Below are 13,824 nucleotides of genomic sequence, written 5' to 3'. Positions count from 1 at the left end.
GCTTTTCTCCTTCTCATGAAACCCTCATGAAACCCTGAGTTCCTTCACTCACCAGACAGGAAGAGCCACTAGGTTTCTGTGCTCTTTAATGTTTTGATGCACTCTCCAAATCAGAGAAACTGCCTCTCTCTCTCTCTCTCTCTCTCTCTCTCTCTCTCTCTCTCTCTCTCTCTCTCTCTCTCTATATATATATATATATATATATATATATATATATATATATATATATATATATATATATATATATATATATAAGAAAAAAATCTGGTATGTTTTCAGCAGCACTTTTGGGGACTACATAAGGGAACTGCATAAGGATCATGGCCTATTGACTTCCGGAGAAAGCTGAGGAAAAAATAGCCATCTTTCACCCCTACTTACGTTCATATCGTGCAGCAGAGCCATAAATTCAGTCCCAAAGATGGCGACCACATGAGAATAATCACCAAATCACTAAATAACTAGGATAGACTTGGCTATTGATGGATAGTTCATTAAGATAACAAACATTTAAATCACCACAGAAAAACATGTACTGCATCACGAAGAAGCTGTTGATGTGCTCAGGACTTGAACCTGGCTAATGGAATTTACAGTAATGTGGCATAAGAGACACATTTAAGCACACCGAGCACTCAGGCTGAGCCACTGGACCAAACATAATGTTACTTATCCTGTTTGTTAGATGTTGAAGACTGCAGCAAGTGTCCTGTGTTTTGCAAGCGGATTCGTTCATGGGCTAATCGATATGACAATTTGGACGAGCTAAAAATTTAGTTATATATATATATTTATAATTATAATATAATTGTGATATAATTGTATGAACAGAGACTAAACAGACAACAATACATTTACAGGGCTTTGGTGATACTGTACAATGGCTAATATCTCATTTTCAAATAAACAACAGAACCTCCCATCACACCGCCTGCCTCAGTACACACAGTACACAGTGGACAGTAGGTTAATCATCAATTTATGTTCCTATAACAAACACCCTGCCATGTTTGAGTTCTTGCTTAATATGTAGGAAGTAACATGAATGATTGTACTCAAAAAATTTCATCAGTCTGCCATTAGTTTGCAGAAAACAGCAGAAAACAATAAAACTAGCATTACTCATAAATTTGCACCCCTCTCATGCCTGCAGTGAGTTTGATTGTTGTTCAAAACCTTATATATATTCGTTAATGTAGTTATCCTACCCAAATTATAAAGATGGTTTATCAGTGCTTAACTGGCATGATTTATGCTGATACCAATAATTCTTCCATCCATCCATTTCCCATACCGCTTATCCTACACAGGGTCACTGGGGAGCCTGGAGCCTATCCCAGGGAACTCGGGGCCCCAGGGAAGTGAGGGACACATGCCAACCCATCGCAGGGCACAATTACATATACACTCATACACTATGGACAATTTGGAAAGGCCAAACAGCCTACAACATATGTCTTTGGACTACCAGAGAGGAAACTCCTGAAGAACGGGGAAAACCTGCATGCTCCACACACAGGACGGAAACAGGATTCGATCCCCCAACCCCGGAGGTGCGAGGCAAACATGCTAACCACTACCAATAATTCATAATTCTCCGTCAGGATCTATTCATTATTGTGTTTGTGTATGTAAAGTGTTTGAAGGTCAGCTTTGCTTCCTATAGCACTTTGAACCCCGAGGCATTGTCTTCAGGCAAAACACACATCAAAAGACATGCATGTATTTTGAGCACGCACACACACACACACACACACACACAGCTCATCATAATACAGCTCTTTTCGCCAGCCATGGCAGCTCTGCAACAGTATGAACTAGTACTGATGATGCAATCACACTATTTCAGAGAGCTACAGAGCACATTTACAGACCACTCTCACAGCACTTCAGAACATTCTTTGTTATTTGTCTCATTTGTTTTTTATTTTATTTTATGCCACCTAGTTGCCATTAAATAACTTTTTAATCAACTTTCATATGTCAGCCACTGAAAGTTAATGAGGAGTCAGTGCAGCTCTACACTGATTAAATTGGCTGTAAATCACCTTATGTTCACAGAGCTAAGCAATTTTAAACAGTGATTAACAATAATCTCACCTCAGCAGCCTGCCTTAACTGCAGAAAGTCTCTCATAAAATGAGGACCCACTCGTGTTTGAAGTCGTTTCTTATTCTTTTGCTGTGAAATGTCAATGACTCTTTCATCAAAATCCTGCCAGCATTTTCACAAAAGTCTTTGTAGACACTTCTTTTCAGCACAGTGGAGTCACAACCCCAAGAGCTGTAGATGAATCAGTATGAACCTGAAATGGCATCTTTGGTGTTTGTTAATGTGAGTGAGAGCTCGGGTTAAGGTTGCTCCTGCTGCTGGGTAATTGAACAGGTGAACAATAAGCACAATGAGGTGGACCTACTTTCTATGTGAACTCACTGTGCTCTCATTCTTCTCTCATCTTTCTCATCCCAAAAACTTGGCACAGTACTGAACTTTCCCAGAAGTAGTAGACCTTCCAAAATTCCTAGAAGGGCATAGCAACTACTCATCCAGGAAGTCATAAAATACCCAAGGACAACATCAATGGACCTACAGGCCTCTCTCGCATCATCAATAAAGGTCACTGTTCATGACTCCACGATCAGAAAGACACTGGGCAAAAATGGCATCCATGGAAGAAAGGCAAGGCGAAAACAACTGCTAACTCAGAAGAACATTAAGGCTCGTCTGAATTTTGCCAAAACACACTTTTATGATCTTCAAACATATGGGAGAATGTTCTGTGGATTGATGAGTCGAAAGTGGAACTGTTTGGAAGACAGGGGTATCGTTACATCTGGTGTAAACCAAACACAGAATTCCACAAAAAGAACATCATACCTACAGTAAAGCATGGTGGAGGAAGTGTGATGGTGTGGGGATGCTTTTCTGCTTCAGGGCCTGGGCAACTTGCAGTAATCTAGGGAAACATGAATTCTGCTCTCTACCAGAAAATCCTAAAGGAGAATGTCCGGTCTTCAGTCCGTATGTTGAAACTCAAGTGCAACTGGATTATGCAGCAAGACAATGATCCAAAACATGGGAGTAAGTCCTAGTCCTAGAAGTAAGTGAAAGAGGATGGGGCAAATAAAAAAAAAATACTTTTTCAAAGCACTATGCACTGTCAGGGCAGCTGAGGAGGAGGAGGCAAGATTGACGTGTATATTTAATATTCTCTATGGTCTCAGGGTGCTTTCAGATATGTAATGTTTAGTGTGTTTGACTCACTCTGGAATATTTCCTCTCTTGGTTGAGGTTTGACTGCAGTGAAAACACAATCCTGCTACCTTTGATATATGTGCAGTTCTGAGTGTATTTAATGAGAAAGTACACTACATGCCAAGTAAACTTTTTTTACCAAGTAAAAAGATTTTTATGTGAGCAACTTGTAATCCAGTATGATGCAACATTTATAATGCATTATACACTTTTATTTGTAGAAGAGATTTCGGACAGGTTTACTCAAATAACTTTTGTGTGCTGCATAATTGGTTGTCTATAAATGTGCAGTATAAATAAAGCTGGCAAGACTAACCAGGCTCCCAAAATCATGCTGTAGAAAAGTAAAGTGTTCAGCATATACAGCCCACTCCGAAACTATTGGAACGGCAAGGCCGATCCATTTGTTTATGCTATACACCAAAGACATTTGGGTTTGAGATCAAAAGATGGATATGAGATGAGAGTTTAGGATTTCAGCTTTTATTTCCAAGTGTTTGGGTGAACAAAAGTATAGGAACAGATATGTACAGGTTTCTTTTCAAAAGTTTCTTTTCAAATGAAACCATGACATTAACATAATTTCATCAGTTCTATAGTTTTGTGGGGGGGTTTTTACTTACATTTAAAAGTAGCAACTATCACTTGAGTACATTTCTATCTGGATACTTCACTTTTAATTGAGTAAGATTTTGACACATTTCTTAGTACTTTGTCCACTGCTGCTTTTAGTATGCTAAGACATGCAATACAGTGCTTAATGTACTGATGGCACACTTTAAATGTATTAAACATATATATATGTAAATACTAAAACACAACAGACTGCGTTGTTATAGGAAAAAAATCCACAATGACATGGTTTTAGGTTTGTAGGCTAGGGTTTACCCACAAAAAACATTTTCAGCCTCTTTTTATTGCATATGAAGAGTCAGTGTTTGTAGTTTAAGAGCAACCACTCTTGTTGTGGTTTTGTTTTAGGTAATTGATTGATGGCAATCATTTTAAACATTACATTTCAGTCACATTTAGGATTTTCGAAATACCTTTCCCGTTAAAAGATCTCCTGATGGAAAGAAACGTGCTATGAGTCCACACACAAAGATGCACACGAACATGTACAATTTTAGAAATTTTAAATATTTCCTCATTGCTTGCACGACATACTATACATTCTTTCTATAAAGCAAAGCGCCTTAAGTGTCTCTCTGTGGAGGAACAGAGAGGGTTATGGACTTTAGGGTTATGGACTTTAATGCACTGGAGTGAGAGGAGCTTCATTCTGTTATAAAGCATCATTTAGGAGATAAGTTCAGCGCCCTGCATTTTGCAGGATTACACAGATTAAGGCTTTCAGTTTGGGATGAAGCAGAATATTGTTCGTGTGTGCGTGTGTCTGTGTGCGCGCGTGTGTGTGTTAGGAGAGAGAACTGTTATATCTTAGGTTAGATGTGTCTCGGTTCTGCTTGTTTTAGATAGGGACTGAGGGCTTAGACTTTCTATTTTCTTTGTCTAAAATTACACCATGACCTTAATGTTATTCACTGCACTGTGTATGTATTAGAGAAGCAACATCCTGACTGATTGCCCAGACCAACCCCCCCCCCCCCCCCCCCCCCCCCCACTTACCTTTCAGCCAGCTTTCCAGCAGAGTGCGAGGATTAGAAAGCAACAAAAAGCAATATGCTGACCTAAACTATTTCCTGACTTTGGTTTTTCTAGGCAGATCCAAATAATGCAGGTCTTGGCAGGGCATGTTTGCACAGGACAGATATTTGAATGAGAGAAAAAGAGGGAGGTAAGGGATAATAGGCATTGGGGATGATTGGTGAGTGATATACTAAGTGTGTGAGAGGAAGTGTATCTTTAGATATTGTTGAGTAGCTTATTTATGATTTTGATGATGAAATAAAAGTCCATGTGTGTGCTGTTTCATGCAGTGAGAAGCCCTGTGCTTGCATTTTACCTCAGTGAGGAAAGTGCAGTTTTCTCTTTGTGAATCTCTCTCTATCGCTCTATCTCTCTCGTTGTCTCTCACTGTCTCACACAAATATGCACACTTGCACACAGAATTTCATTTTCTGTTTCTTCCTCTTGTGCACTGATTCCTACTTTAGGCAAACCCATTAAACCAAAAAAAAGAAAAAGCACCTGGCATTGATCATCATCAGTTCACTGCACTGAGAGTGAATTTTGCATGCACAAAAAGTCTTGCTCTGAACATAAGGAAACTGTACATGGTTGAGCAGAGATAAGTCATTTCCACTGGGGACATGCACCAACCTCTATCTCTGGCGTTCGTACAAATAATGACTCTTGTCATGAATAATATGTTTGCTTTGCTGTGTTTATTCTCTTTCTTTCTCTGCATAATTGCCAGCAAGTTTGCTTTCTCGTTGTCAGTCACACAGCTGATTTAGGCAGTATTAATCAGTTTGTTGTGCAGTGAGATGAAACAAGCTGCTCTGTGATTGTTAGAAAAAGAAGCAAGCATCTGCTTCTGAATTGCAGCATTCCTCCAATTATTCATCCCACTGAACGCTGTCCTCCAGCACCACATTTGCAGACTACTTCATTTCATTAGTTCAGTTTTGTATGGAAGACTATTCTCTCTGTTCTGCAGTGGTACTCCCATATACTGTACACTTTACATGAGCTCTCTCTCTCTCTCTCTTTCTCTCTCTCTCGCTTTCTCACACACACACACACCAACACTATGCATTAAGCTTGTATGATATGTAAGGAATACCTCACAATGGGGCTTTAACAAAAAAAAGTGATATCATGATACCTCCAATATATTAGAAAAGTGTGTGTGTGTGACATAGTTGATAAAAATATCAATAATATATCTTCATATTTCCCAGCCTTCCAAAAGAGCCTTCTATCCGGAAGACTTTCCCGTGTCAGAACAGCTTTACCTCTGACTGTTACAAAGTGCTGACACTGGAGACTCCTTCCAAAAATGTTTTCAGAGACACCTTCACAATAACAACTATTGCACATTTTTAATCTGTTTATGTGGCATGTCTGCCATACAAGTCCATGTAGAAGCTGTTACTATGGAAATGTAATAATGTAATAGAGTTCATATTTAAATCTGCAGTATGAAAGATTTTTGGCTAAAAATGAACAAAAATCAATTATTGAGCAAGTATGTAAAAAAAAAATCAGTGTTCAAAAGTGTCTCCTTTCCTTACCCTGATGATTTATAATTTGAGCTGTCGGGTCGGATTTCGTGGGAAACGTCAGTTTGACGTCATTCGCCTTTGCGTGGTTACGTCACATCCGTAAACAGAAAGAAGAAGAGCTACTATACTATGTGTGTTTGTGCTGAGGATGGTGAAGTGTTTGTAGCTTTTTTACAACAGTTGCTTAGAATTTAAACTTGCCATTTAGATGGTTGCTTTAATTTGGATAGTTTTAAACCCAATCGTTGTTGGCATCTAGGGAATCAGCTGTTGTCAAAACCAAGAAACCTCGTAACCTCGTAAAAAAAATAAATAAATAATAACTCCGCAAATAACTTGCAAGTTTATGTTTCAACAGAGATGGAGATGGAGAGGCAAAAGTTCAGTACTGCAGCTTTAATAATACATGATTTTCCTCCAGTCGGAAACGGAAAGCGACAGAGCGCGTGCTAAAATGAGAATAAATATCGGCATGGCTTTTGAGCGGTGGTGAACGTTGAAGACTGATGCAAAGGTTGCTTTTTTCTATTGAACAAGTAAGACATTTCAGTGGCTTAATAGGTGACTCGCTAACATTACCGCATTTGTTCGCTTGATTCAGCTAGATATCGAGTTTCCTATGTTGTTGTTTTTTTGTTTGTTTGTTTTGTTATGGTCAGTGTGGTAAATTGCACTTATTTTCTGCTAGCTATGAAAGAGAGCAATTCACCTCTACTCCAAGAAAACCGTATCCGCCGCCACCTCAAGTATTCAAGTATTGGATTTAATATACAACCCATACGAATACCTCAAACCATCAGATTCATCTGCGCAGAGGGGCACTGCCGAAGCACAAAACATAAAAAAATAACACCGCAAGTAACTTGCAAGTTTACGTTTCAACAGAGATAGAGAGGCAAAACCACAGCCACGCTGTGGTATAAAAATATGTAATCATCCATAGATTATTTTACTAAGCCAGCAAATTTGGCATGGAAATTCACTTTTCCTTTTTTTTTTCTGTTTAAACTGATTAAAAATCCATTTACACATTCTGTTTTCCTCGGTTAGTTTTTCTTTTATTATTAGTTTATTACAATGACACAGCAAGCCTTTGCTGTGTCCTCAACAGGTGAACCCATGTATTAGACGATAATTACAGGAAATGACAATGAAAATTACAAGAAAATGGCAATCCATTGGCTTCATTATCTGTTGAGGAGAGGGGTTAGCATCTGACCTTAGTACTTAGTGTGCGTGTGTGTGTTTTTGGCTGGGTCCTAAGAATAATCAGAATAATAAGATCAAGACTGACTTCTTTTTTTTTCTTTTCTTTTTTTAGGTATACATCTAAGGCCAAACCTTTTTGGCTAGTGTATTAATAGACTATCATTTAAAGCACAGTTTCATTTTAAGATGTCCGCCTACTGAGTATTGTGGTTTTTTAAAGGCGCTATTGAATTAAAATGTTTTGGGGGTTTTTTTTAATGCCATAATAGCACTTTTCAGAAGCTCATTGTACTTCACGTTACCCATGCATAGCCAAAGAATCATCTGGACTGTGGAGTTAATAATAGTTGTGTTTGGCTGTACATACAAACTAAGTGCAAGTTATGTCTCAGCATATAGAAAGTGTGATTGTGTGATTCAAATGAAATGAAAAGAAAAGATAATAATTGCAGCACAGCATGCTTCTAATGCAACTGGTATGGATTGAAATGCTTGGGAACGTTACTGCTGTATGTGATGCACATCTCAGGCTTTGCAAAGAAAAAAAGACTTCAGAAAAACATCCCGTTTGAATTGGCCTAAATCGAGCTAGTGGGAGAAAAAACATCGCCTCAGAATGAGTCAAATTATCAAACATACAGCGACGATAGCACCGAGAAATAAGCTGCCCTGCCCTGGCACTTTAAACGAAAAATGATGGATATGTTAATATTTTTGAATGTTTGAATAGTTTGTGTTCTTCATTGTGCCTTCTTTATTAAAACAGTATACAATATGCCTCATACATTGGCATTTTTTGTGGAATATTCACTATAGAGCTTCAAGGCTAAAGCTTTTACCATTTTAAATACCAATAAAAGGAAAAAAACAATTGTGTAATTCCACTCAACAGGGCTACGTGGTGGATTTTAGATACTTAAATCATTCCTCTGTATCTGTTTTAAAGATAACATGATCATTCATGGTCACACATGCCAACTGCTCATTTTAGGCACAAAGACCGTGCCGTATTGCTGTCTTCTGTCAAACACTTAACGACAAAAGTATATCCTCTTATTATAATCTTCTGTGCTGTTTTATGGTGACATTTATTACAAACTCATGATTGCAGTAATCTACTCTAGGGGTTGAAATCTGTAGGCACCTTAGAGTCCGATTAGATTTTGATCGAGAGTGCCGAGATGCTGTTATGCAGTTTTATGATTACATGATATAAACCATTTTTTATAGATCCTGATGCATTTAAATTTTTATTTCTATAAGATTCTATTATGATATGATTTTCATCCATCATGAAGAACGTTAGGCTTAATGTTAGTATTTGTTCTTTGTCAGAAATGAAAAACACACACACTCAAATATGTCAATATAATTTTTTTATATAATTATGTTAATGTAATATACCCTTACTGGGATATACCCTTAGTATTCCTACCCTTACTTAGGAACACTATACTAATACTGGGTATGGTCTCCCTTTGCTCTCAAAACAGCCTCAGGTCTTTGTGGCATGGATTCCATAAGATGTTGGAAACATTCTTTTAAGATTCTGGTCCATGTTGACTTGATTGCATCACACAATTCCTGCAGGTTCTTCAAGTGCACTTTGCGAATCTCCCATTCTACCATGTCCCAAAGGGAAGGCCACTGAAGAACACTGAACTCATTGTCATATTCATGAATCCAGTCTGAGTCTGATTTTTCAGGTGCACTTTCATGCTGTGAATCTCCCAGTCTACCACATCCTTAAGGTGTTCTACAGGATTCAGGTCCGGTGACTAGGAAGGCCACTGAAGAACACTGAACTCACTGTCTTATTCATGAATCCATTTTGAGACGACTTTTGCTTTGTGACGTGGTGAATTATCATACAGTAAGTAGCTATTAGAAGATGGCAAATTATGGTCATGAAGGGATGCACATGGTCAGCAACAATATTCAAATAGACTATGGCATTGTGACATTGGCTGTGGCAAGTGATGATTAACTGGTATTAATGGGCTCAAAAAACATTGTGCCAAGAAAACACCATTACACCACCTCCACCAGCCGGGACTGTTGACACAAGACAGGTTTGGTCTATGGATTCACGCTGTTGATGCCAAATTCTGACCCTAACATCTGTGTGCCTCAGCAGAAGTCAAGATTTATCAGACCAAGCTACATTTTTCCAGTCTTTAACTTTCCAGTATTGGTGAACATGTGCTCAGTGCAGCTGTTCTGTTCTTGGGTGACTGAAGTGGAACCTGATGTGGTCTTCTGCTGTTGTAGCTCTTCCACCTCAAGGTTCGATGTGTTGAGCATTCCGAGATGCTTTTCTGCTCACCACAATTGTACAGAATGGTTATCTGTTATCTGAGTTACTGTAGCTTTTCTGTCAGCTCGAACCAGTCTGACCATCCTCCGTTGACCTCCCTCATCAACAAGGTGTTTCTGTCCGCAGAACTACCACTCACCAAAGGTTTTTTTTCTTTTCTTTTTTTAATGCACCAACTCGAGAGACTGTTGTGTGTGAAAATCCCAGAAGATCAGCAATTATAGAAATACTCAAACCAGCCCGTCTGGCACCAACAATCACGCCACGGTCAAAATCACAGATATCACATTTTTCCCCATTCTGATGGTTGATGTGAACGAAGCTGTTGGCCCGTATCTGCATGATTTTAAGCATTGCACTGCCGCCAAACGCTTGGCTGATTAGATATTTACATGAATTAGTAGGTGTACAGGTGTCCCTAATAAAGTGTTCTCTAAGTGTATTAAGATAAATATAAATGTGTTGTGCATAAATGAATACTAAATCACAAAACATCAAAAGGAGTCGATTCTTTGTCCCATCCCTAATACGTTTGCCATTTCTGAAGATTTTTGCCTTTTTATAAAGGACAAGGACAAGCATGTAGACACCATGGTGATTGAAGCAGTAGTTGATTGATCCTCATGGATGGAATGAGATGTCATTGACATTTCTTGAAACAACAGTCATGGAGATAAGGTAATTTTAAGTGCATTAGCACAGAGAAATTGACAATCAGCATTAGGGAAGGTGCCAGGCTTCATTCACATGCATAGCGTCCTTCTTACCGCCAACGAATTCGCTTCTGAAGTGTTGCAGAACAAGGTGAGAAAATTAAGCTGAATTGAATTGAGAATGAAGCAAGTGCGAGAGAAAATGAACAAAAGATGAGAGCGGAAAGATTGATTGAATGGTTTCAGTATTTACTTGGCTTTCTCAGGAGAGGGCAGTTAGAGGGCACAGTAATCTGTTTATCTTCTGTATTCTCTCCCACAGTAAAGCGGATGTACCTTTGACCCGGGATAATTAATTGATTCGACTAGACTTATCGTTTAAAGTGACTTCAATGCCGAAAGTAAACAAAGCCGTTTCTTTAATGATTTGATGTCTATCTCATCTTATCTCTCCACTCTTTCTCTCAGCGACACATCCTGCTTTTCTGACCTCAACTGTGTTGTCTAAATGTTATCTCTCCTCACAAATACCTTTGCCACTCTCACTAATTCACATTCAAATCAGTGGACCCTTTTAAAGACTCTCCTTGTGTTTAATTGAACCCAATTACATTTAGGTGAAGCTTAATTAATAGTAGGAATTAAAGTTCTTTCTTTCTTTCCTTTTTCAGGGTGAGTGCTCTCAGAAGTGCTACCACATGTTCATCGTGGAGACCGTGTGCGTGGCGTGGTTTTCGCTGGAGTTTGTTTTACGCTTCCTGCAGGCACGCAGCAAGCTGGAGTTCCTACGAGGACCACTCAATATCATCGACGCCATGGCAATCATGCCCTACTACGTTTCCCTGGCTGTGGATGAAGACGAGGAAGAGACGGGGATAGACCAAGAACGCTCATCCACAGGCAAGGGCTACCTGGACAAGCTGGGCCTCTTATTGCGAATGCTGCGAGCACTGCGCATTTTATACGTGATGCGGCTAGCACGGCACTCACTGGGCCTGCAGACTCTGGGACTGACCGTGCGCCGAAGCACGCGTGAGTTTGGCCTTCTGCTTCTCTTCTTGTGTGTAGCCGTGACACTCTTCTCGCCACTTGTGCACCTGGCGGAGAGTGAACTAACTGGCGATCAGGACTTCAGCAGCATCCCCGCCACCTACTGGTGGGCCATTATCTCCATGACGACAGTAGGGTATGGCGACATGGTGCCGCGTAGCATCCCCGGTCAGGTGGTGGCGCTCAGCAGCATCCTGAGCGGCATCCTCATCATGGCTTTCCCTGCCACCTCCATCTTCCACATGTTCTCACGCTCCTACCAGGAGCTCAAACAGGAGCACCAGCGAATCATGAAGGAGGAGTGCGCTAAAGCCACAGCTGAGGCTGTGGACAGACTCGGGGAGGAGCCAGAAAGAAGCGGGGATCATCCTCCACCTATACTGGCTCTCCATCCAGATCCTGAAAAGGCTGGATCCACTGAGGGCACGTCTTTATTAGTGAACAGTGCAGACTCGTCAGGGAATATCAGACACTTGTTACCAGTAGGACCCATGTAGAGACTATTGACACTATTGATAGTGTGGACTTTGTAGTGGTTCCTGATCTTCTAACCTTTCACATGAAGGAAAGGATATAAGGACCACTCTGTTTGGGAAAAAAAATCAACAAAAAATTCTATAGAGACTTTCACCATGTGAATCAGGCTATTTTGTCTTCCATCAGCCATCAGCTGACTAGTTCTAATTGAAATACTGCAGTTTACATATTCAGCTCGGATCGAACACCTTTTTCAGATTTAATAATTGGCCTCGAGCCTATTAAACCATGCAGATGATTTTTATCGTCCCAATTTGTCATGGCTATGGCTTTGTCATGCTATAATGATAGTAGCCTAGATCATTTTTGATTTCTTGTGTCATTGTGAGCTCTTCCTTCAGTTTAATCCAATTAAAATCGACACAAGCTAGCATATTATATTGGTTTGTTCAAGATTTAATATGATACTGCTCTCACATCAGTGCTACATTTATATTGTCAAGAAAGAAATATATTCTAGGCACATTTAGTCTTGCGATTCCTTTGTAGCATTTTGGACACACAGCAGTGACTGACCCATAATGGATCCAAATAAAAGGCTGTAGTTATCCCAGCACTTTCCCTGTGCTGTTTTCATCTTTCATTTGGTTCGTTGAAAGTCTTCTAATCTGTTCTGATGTTTAAAACATTACCGATGCGCACACATTATACGTGTGCTGGGTTCGTGTGAAATAACACACACACACATGGGCTTTCTCCGACTCTACAGTCTATAAGTAATTAGACAGAAGTAATGTTGTTTTGGCTCCGCAATCCAGCACATTGTATCTGACATCTAACAATGCAAATCAATTTAAAGTGTGGCTGTAATTCCAGAACGTTTCTGGCTACACAATGCACTAGTCATGTTTCACATCAATTGGATTGATTGTAAGTTATTTTAATTTGAAGGAGGGTTGTTGATTTGAAGTTACACTCTTTTGTTTTCACTTTTGGCACAATATACAACAAAACAACCATTGCTACTCGGTGGTTTATAGGGTGTGTATGTGTGTGTGTATCTATGGTTGTTTTATGATCCTTGAATAATTTTTATGATTTCACATACTGGGTATATTCTAAAAACATCCATGTGCTGACCTAAGTGAGGTCAATACTGTCTCCAGATAAACAGGTCTCTGTCCCTCATAATCAGGTCTTTAAAAGGTCACAGATTCAATTTCACACCCAATGCTTACAGGATGAGAAAGCCAGCAGGTGTGGGGTAATCTTGATGAGATTGCTGATTAGATGTACTGTAAATTCATGGAAACTGCACTTCACTACTTTGCTGAACCCAGTCCAAATTACAAAATGGCAGACATCATGCATTCTAGTCATTCTTAATCTCAGTAATCCCAGCAGACGCTATAAATGTCAAAAACCCCAGATATTATGACAGATTTCAAACATCAAATCCCTATACCACAAAAATTGCCCTGAATAGATTCGGGGTCTCTTTAGATTCAAGAGTCCTGGGCAGTAATCCTGACTTTCAGAATCTGACTTCTTGCAGAATTTCTTGTGAGCAAACGTGACTTCAGAACTTTCACGTGTGTAAGAACTGAGTTTAGAAAAGCTTACCTCCTCACACTACAGTCGTAAATACTGAATATGTTTCAGCGTGGCCACA

The 13,824-nt window shown here is 39.5% G+C and overlaps 1 protein-coding gene across 1 annotated transcript in view; it reads left to right on the top strand.

Annotated features, from left to right (window-relative positions):
* kcng4a (potassium voltage-gated channel, subfamily G, member 4a) overlaps positions 1–12,765 on the top strand; it is a 29,911-nt gene extending 17,146 nt beyond the window's left edge. Inside the window, exon 3 of the mRNA XM_017465635.3 lies at positions 11,297–12,765. Within this exon, the coding sequence (XP_017321124.1) occupies positions 11,297–12,172 (876 nt within the window). The 3' untranslated portion in view covers positions 12,173–12,765. The remainder of the gene's footprint in view (positions 1–11,296) is intronic.
* Positions 12,766–13,824: the final 1,059 nt, after the last annotated feature.

The sequence above is a fragment of the Ictalurus punctatus genome, chromosome 4 (assembly GCF_001660625.3).
Source record: "Ictalurus punctatus breed USDA103 chromosome 4, Coco_2.0, whole genome shotgun sequence".
NCBI lineage: Eukaryota > Metazoa > Chordata > Actinopteri > Siluriformes > Ictaluridae > Ictalurus > Ictalurus punctatus.
The sequence above is the reverse complement of the archived record's forward strand: the minus strand, read 5'-3'. Positions and strand labels throughout refer to the sequence as shown.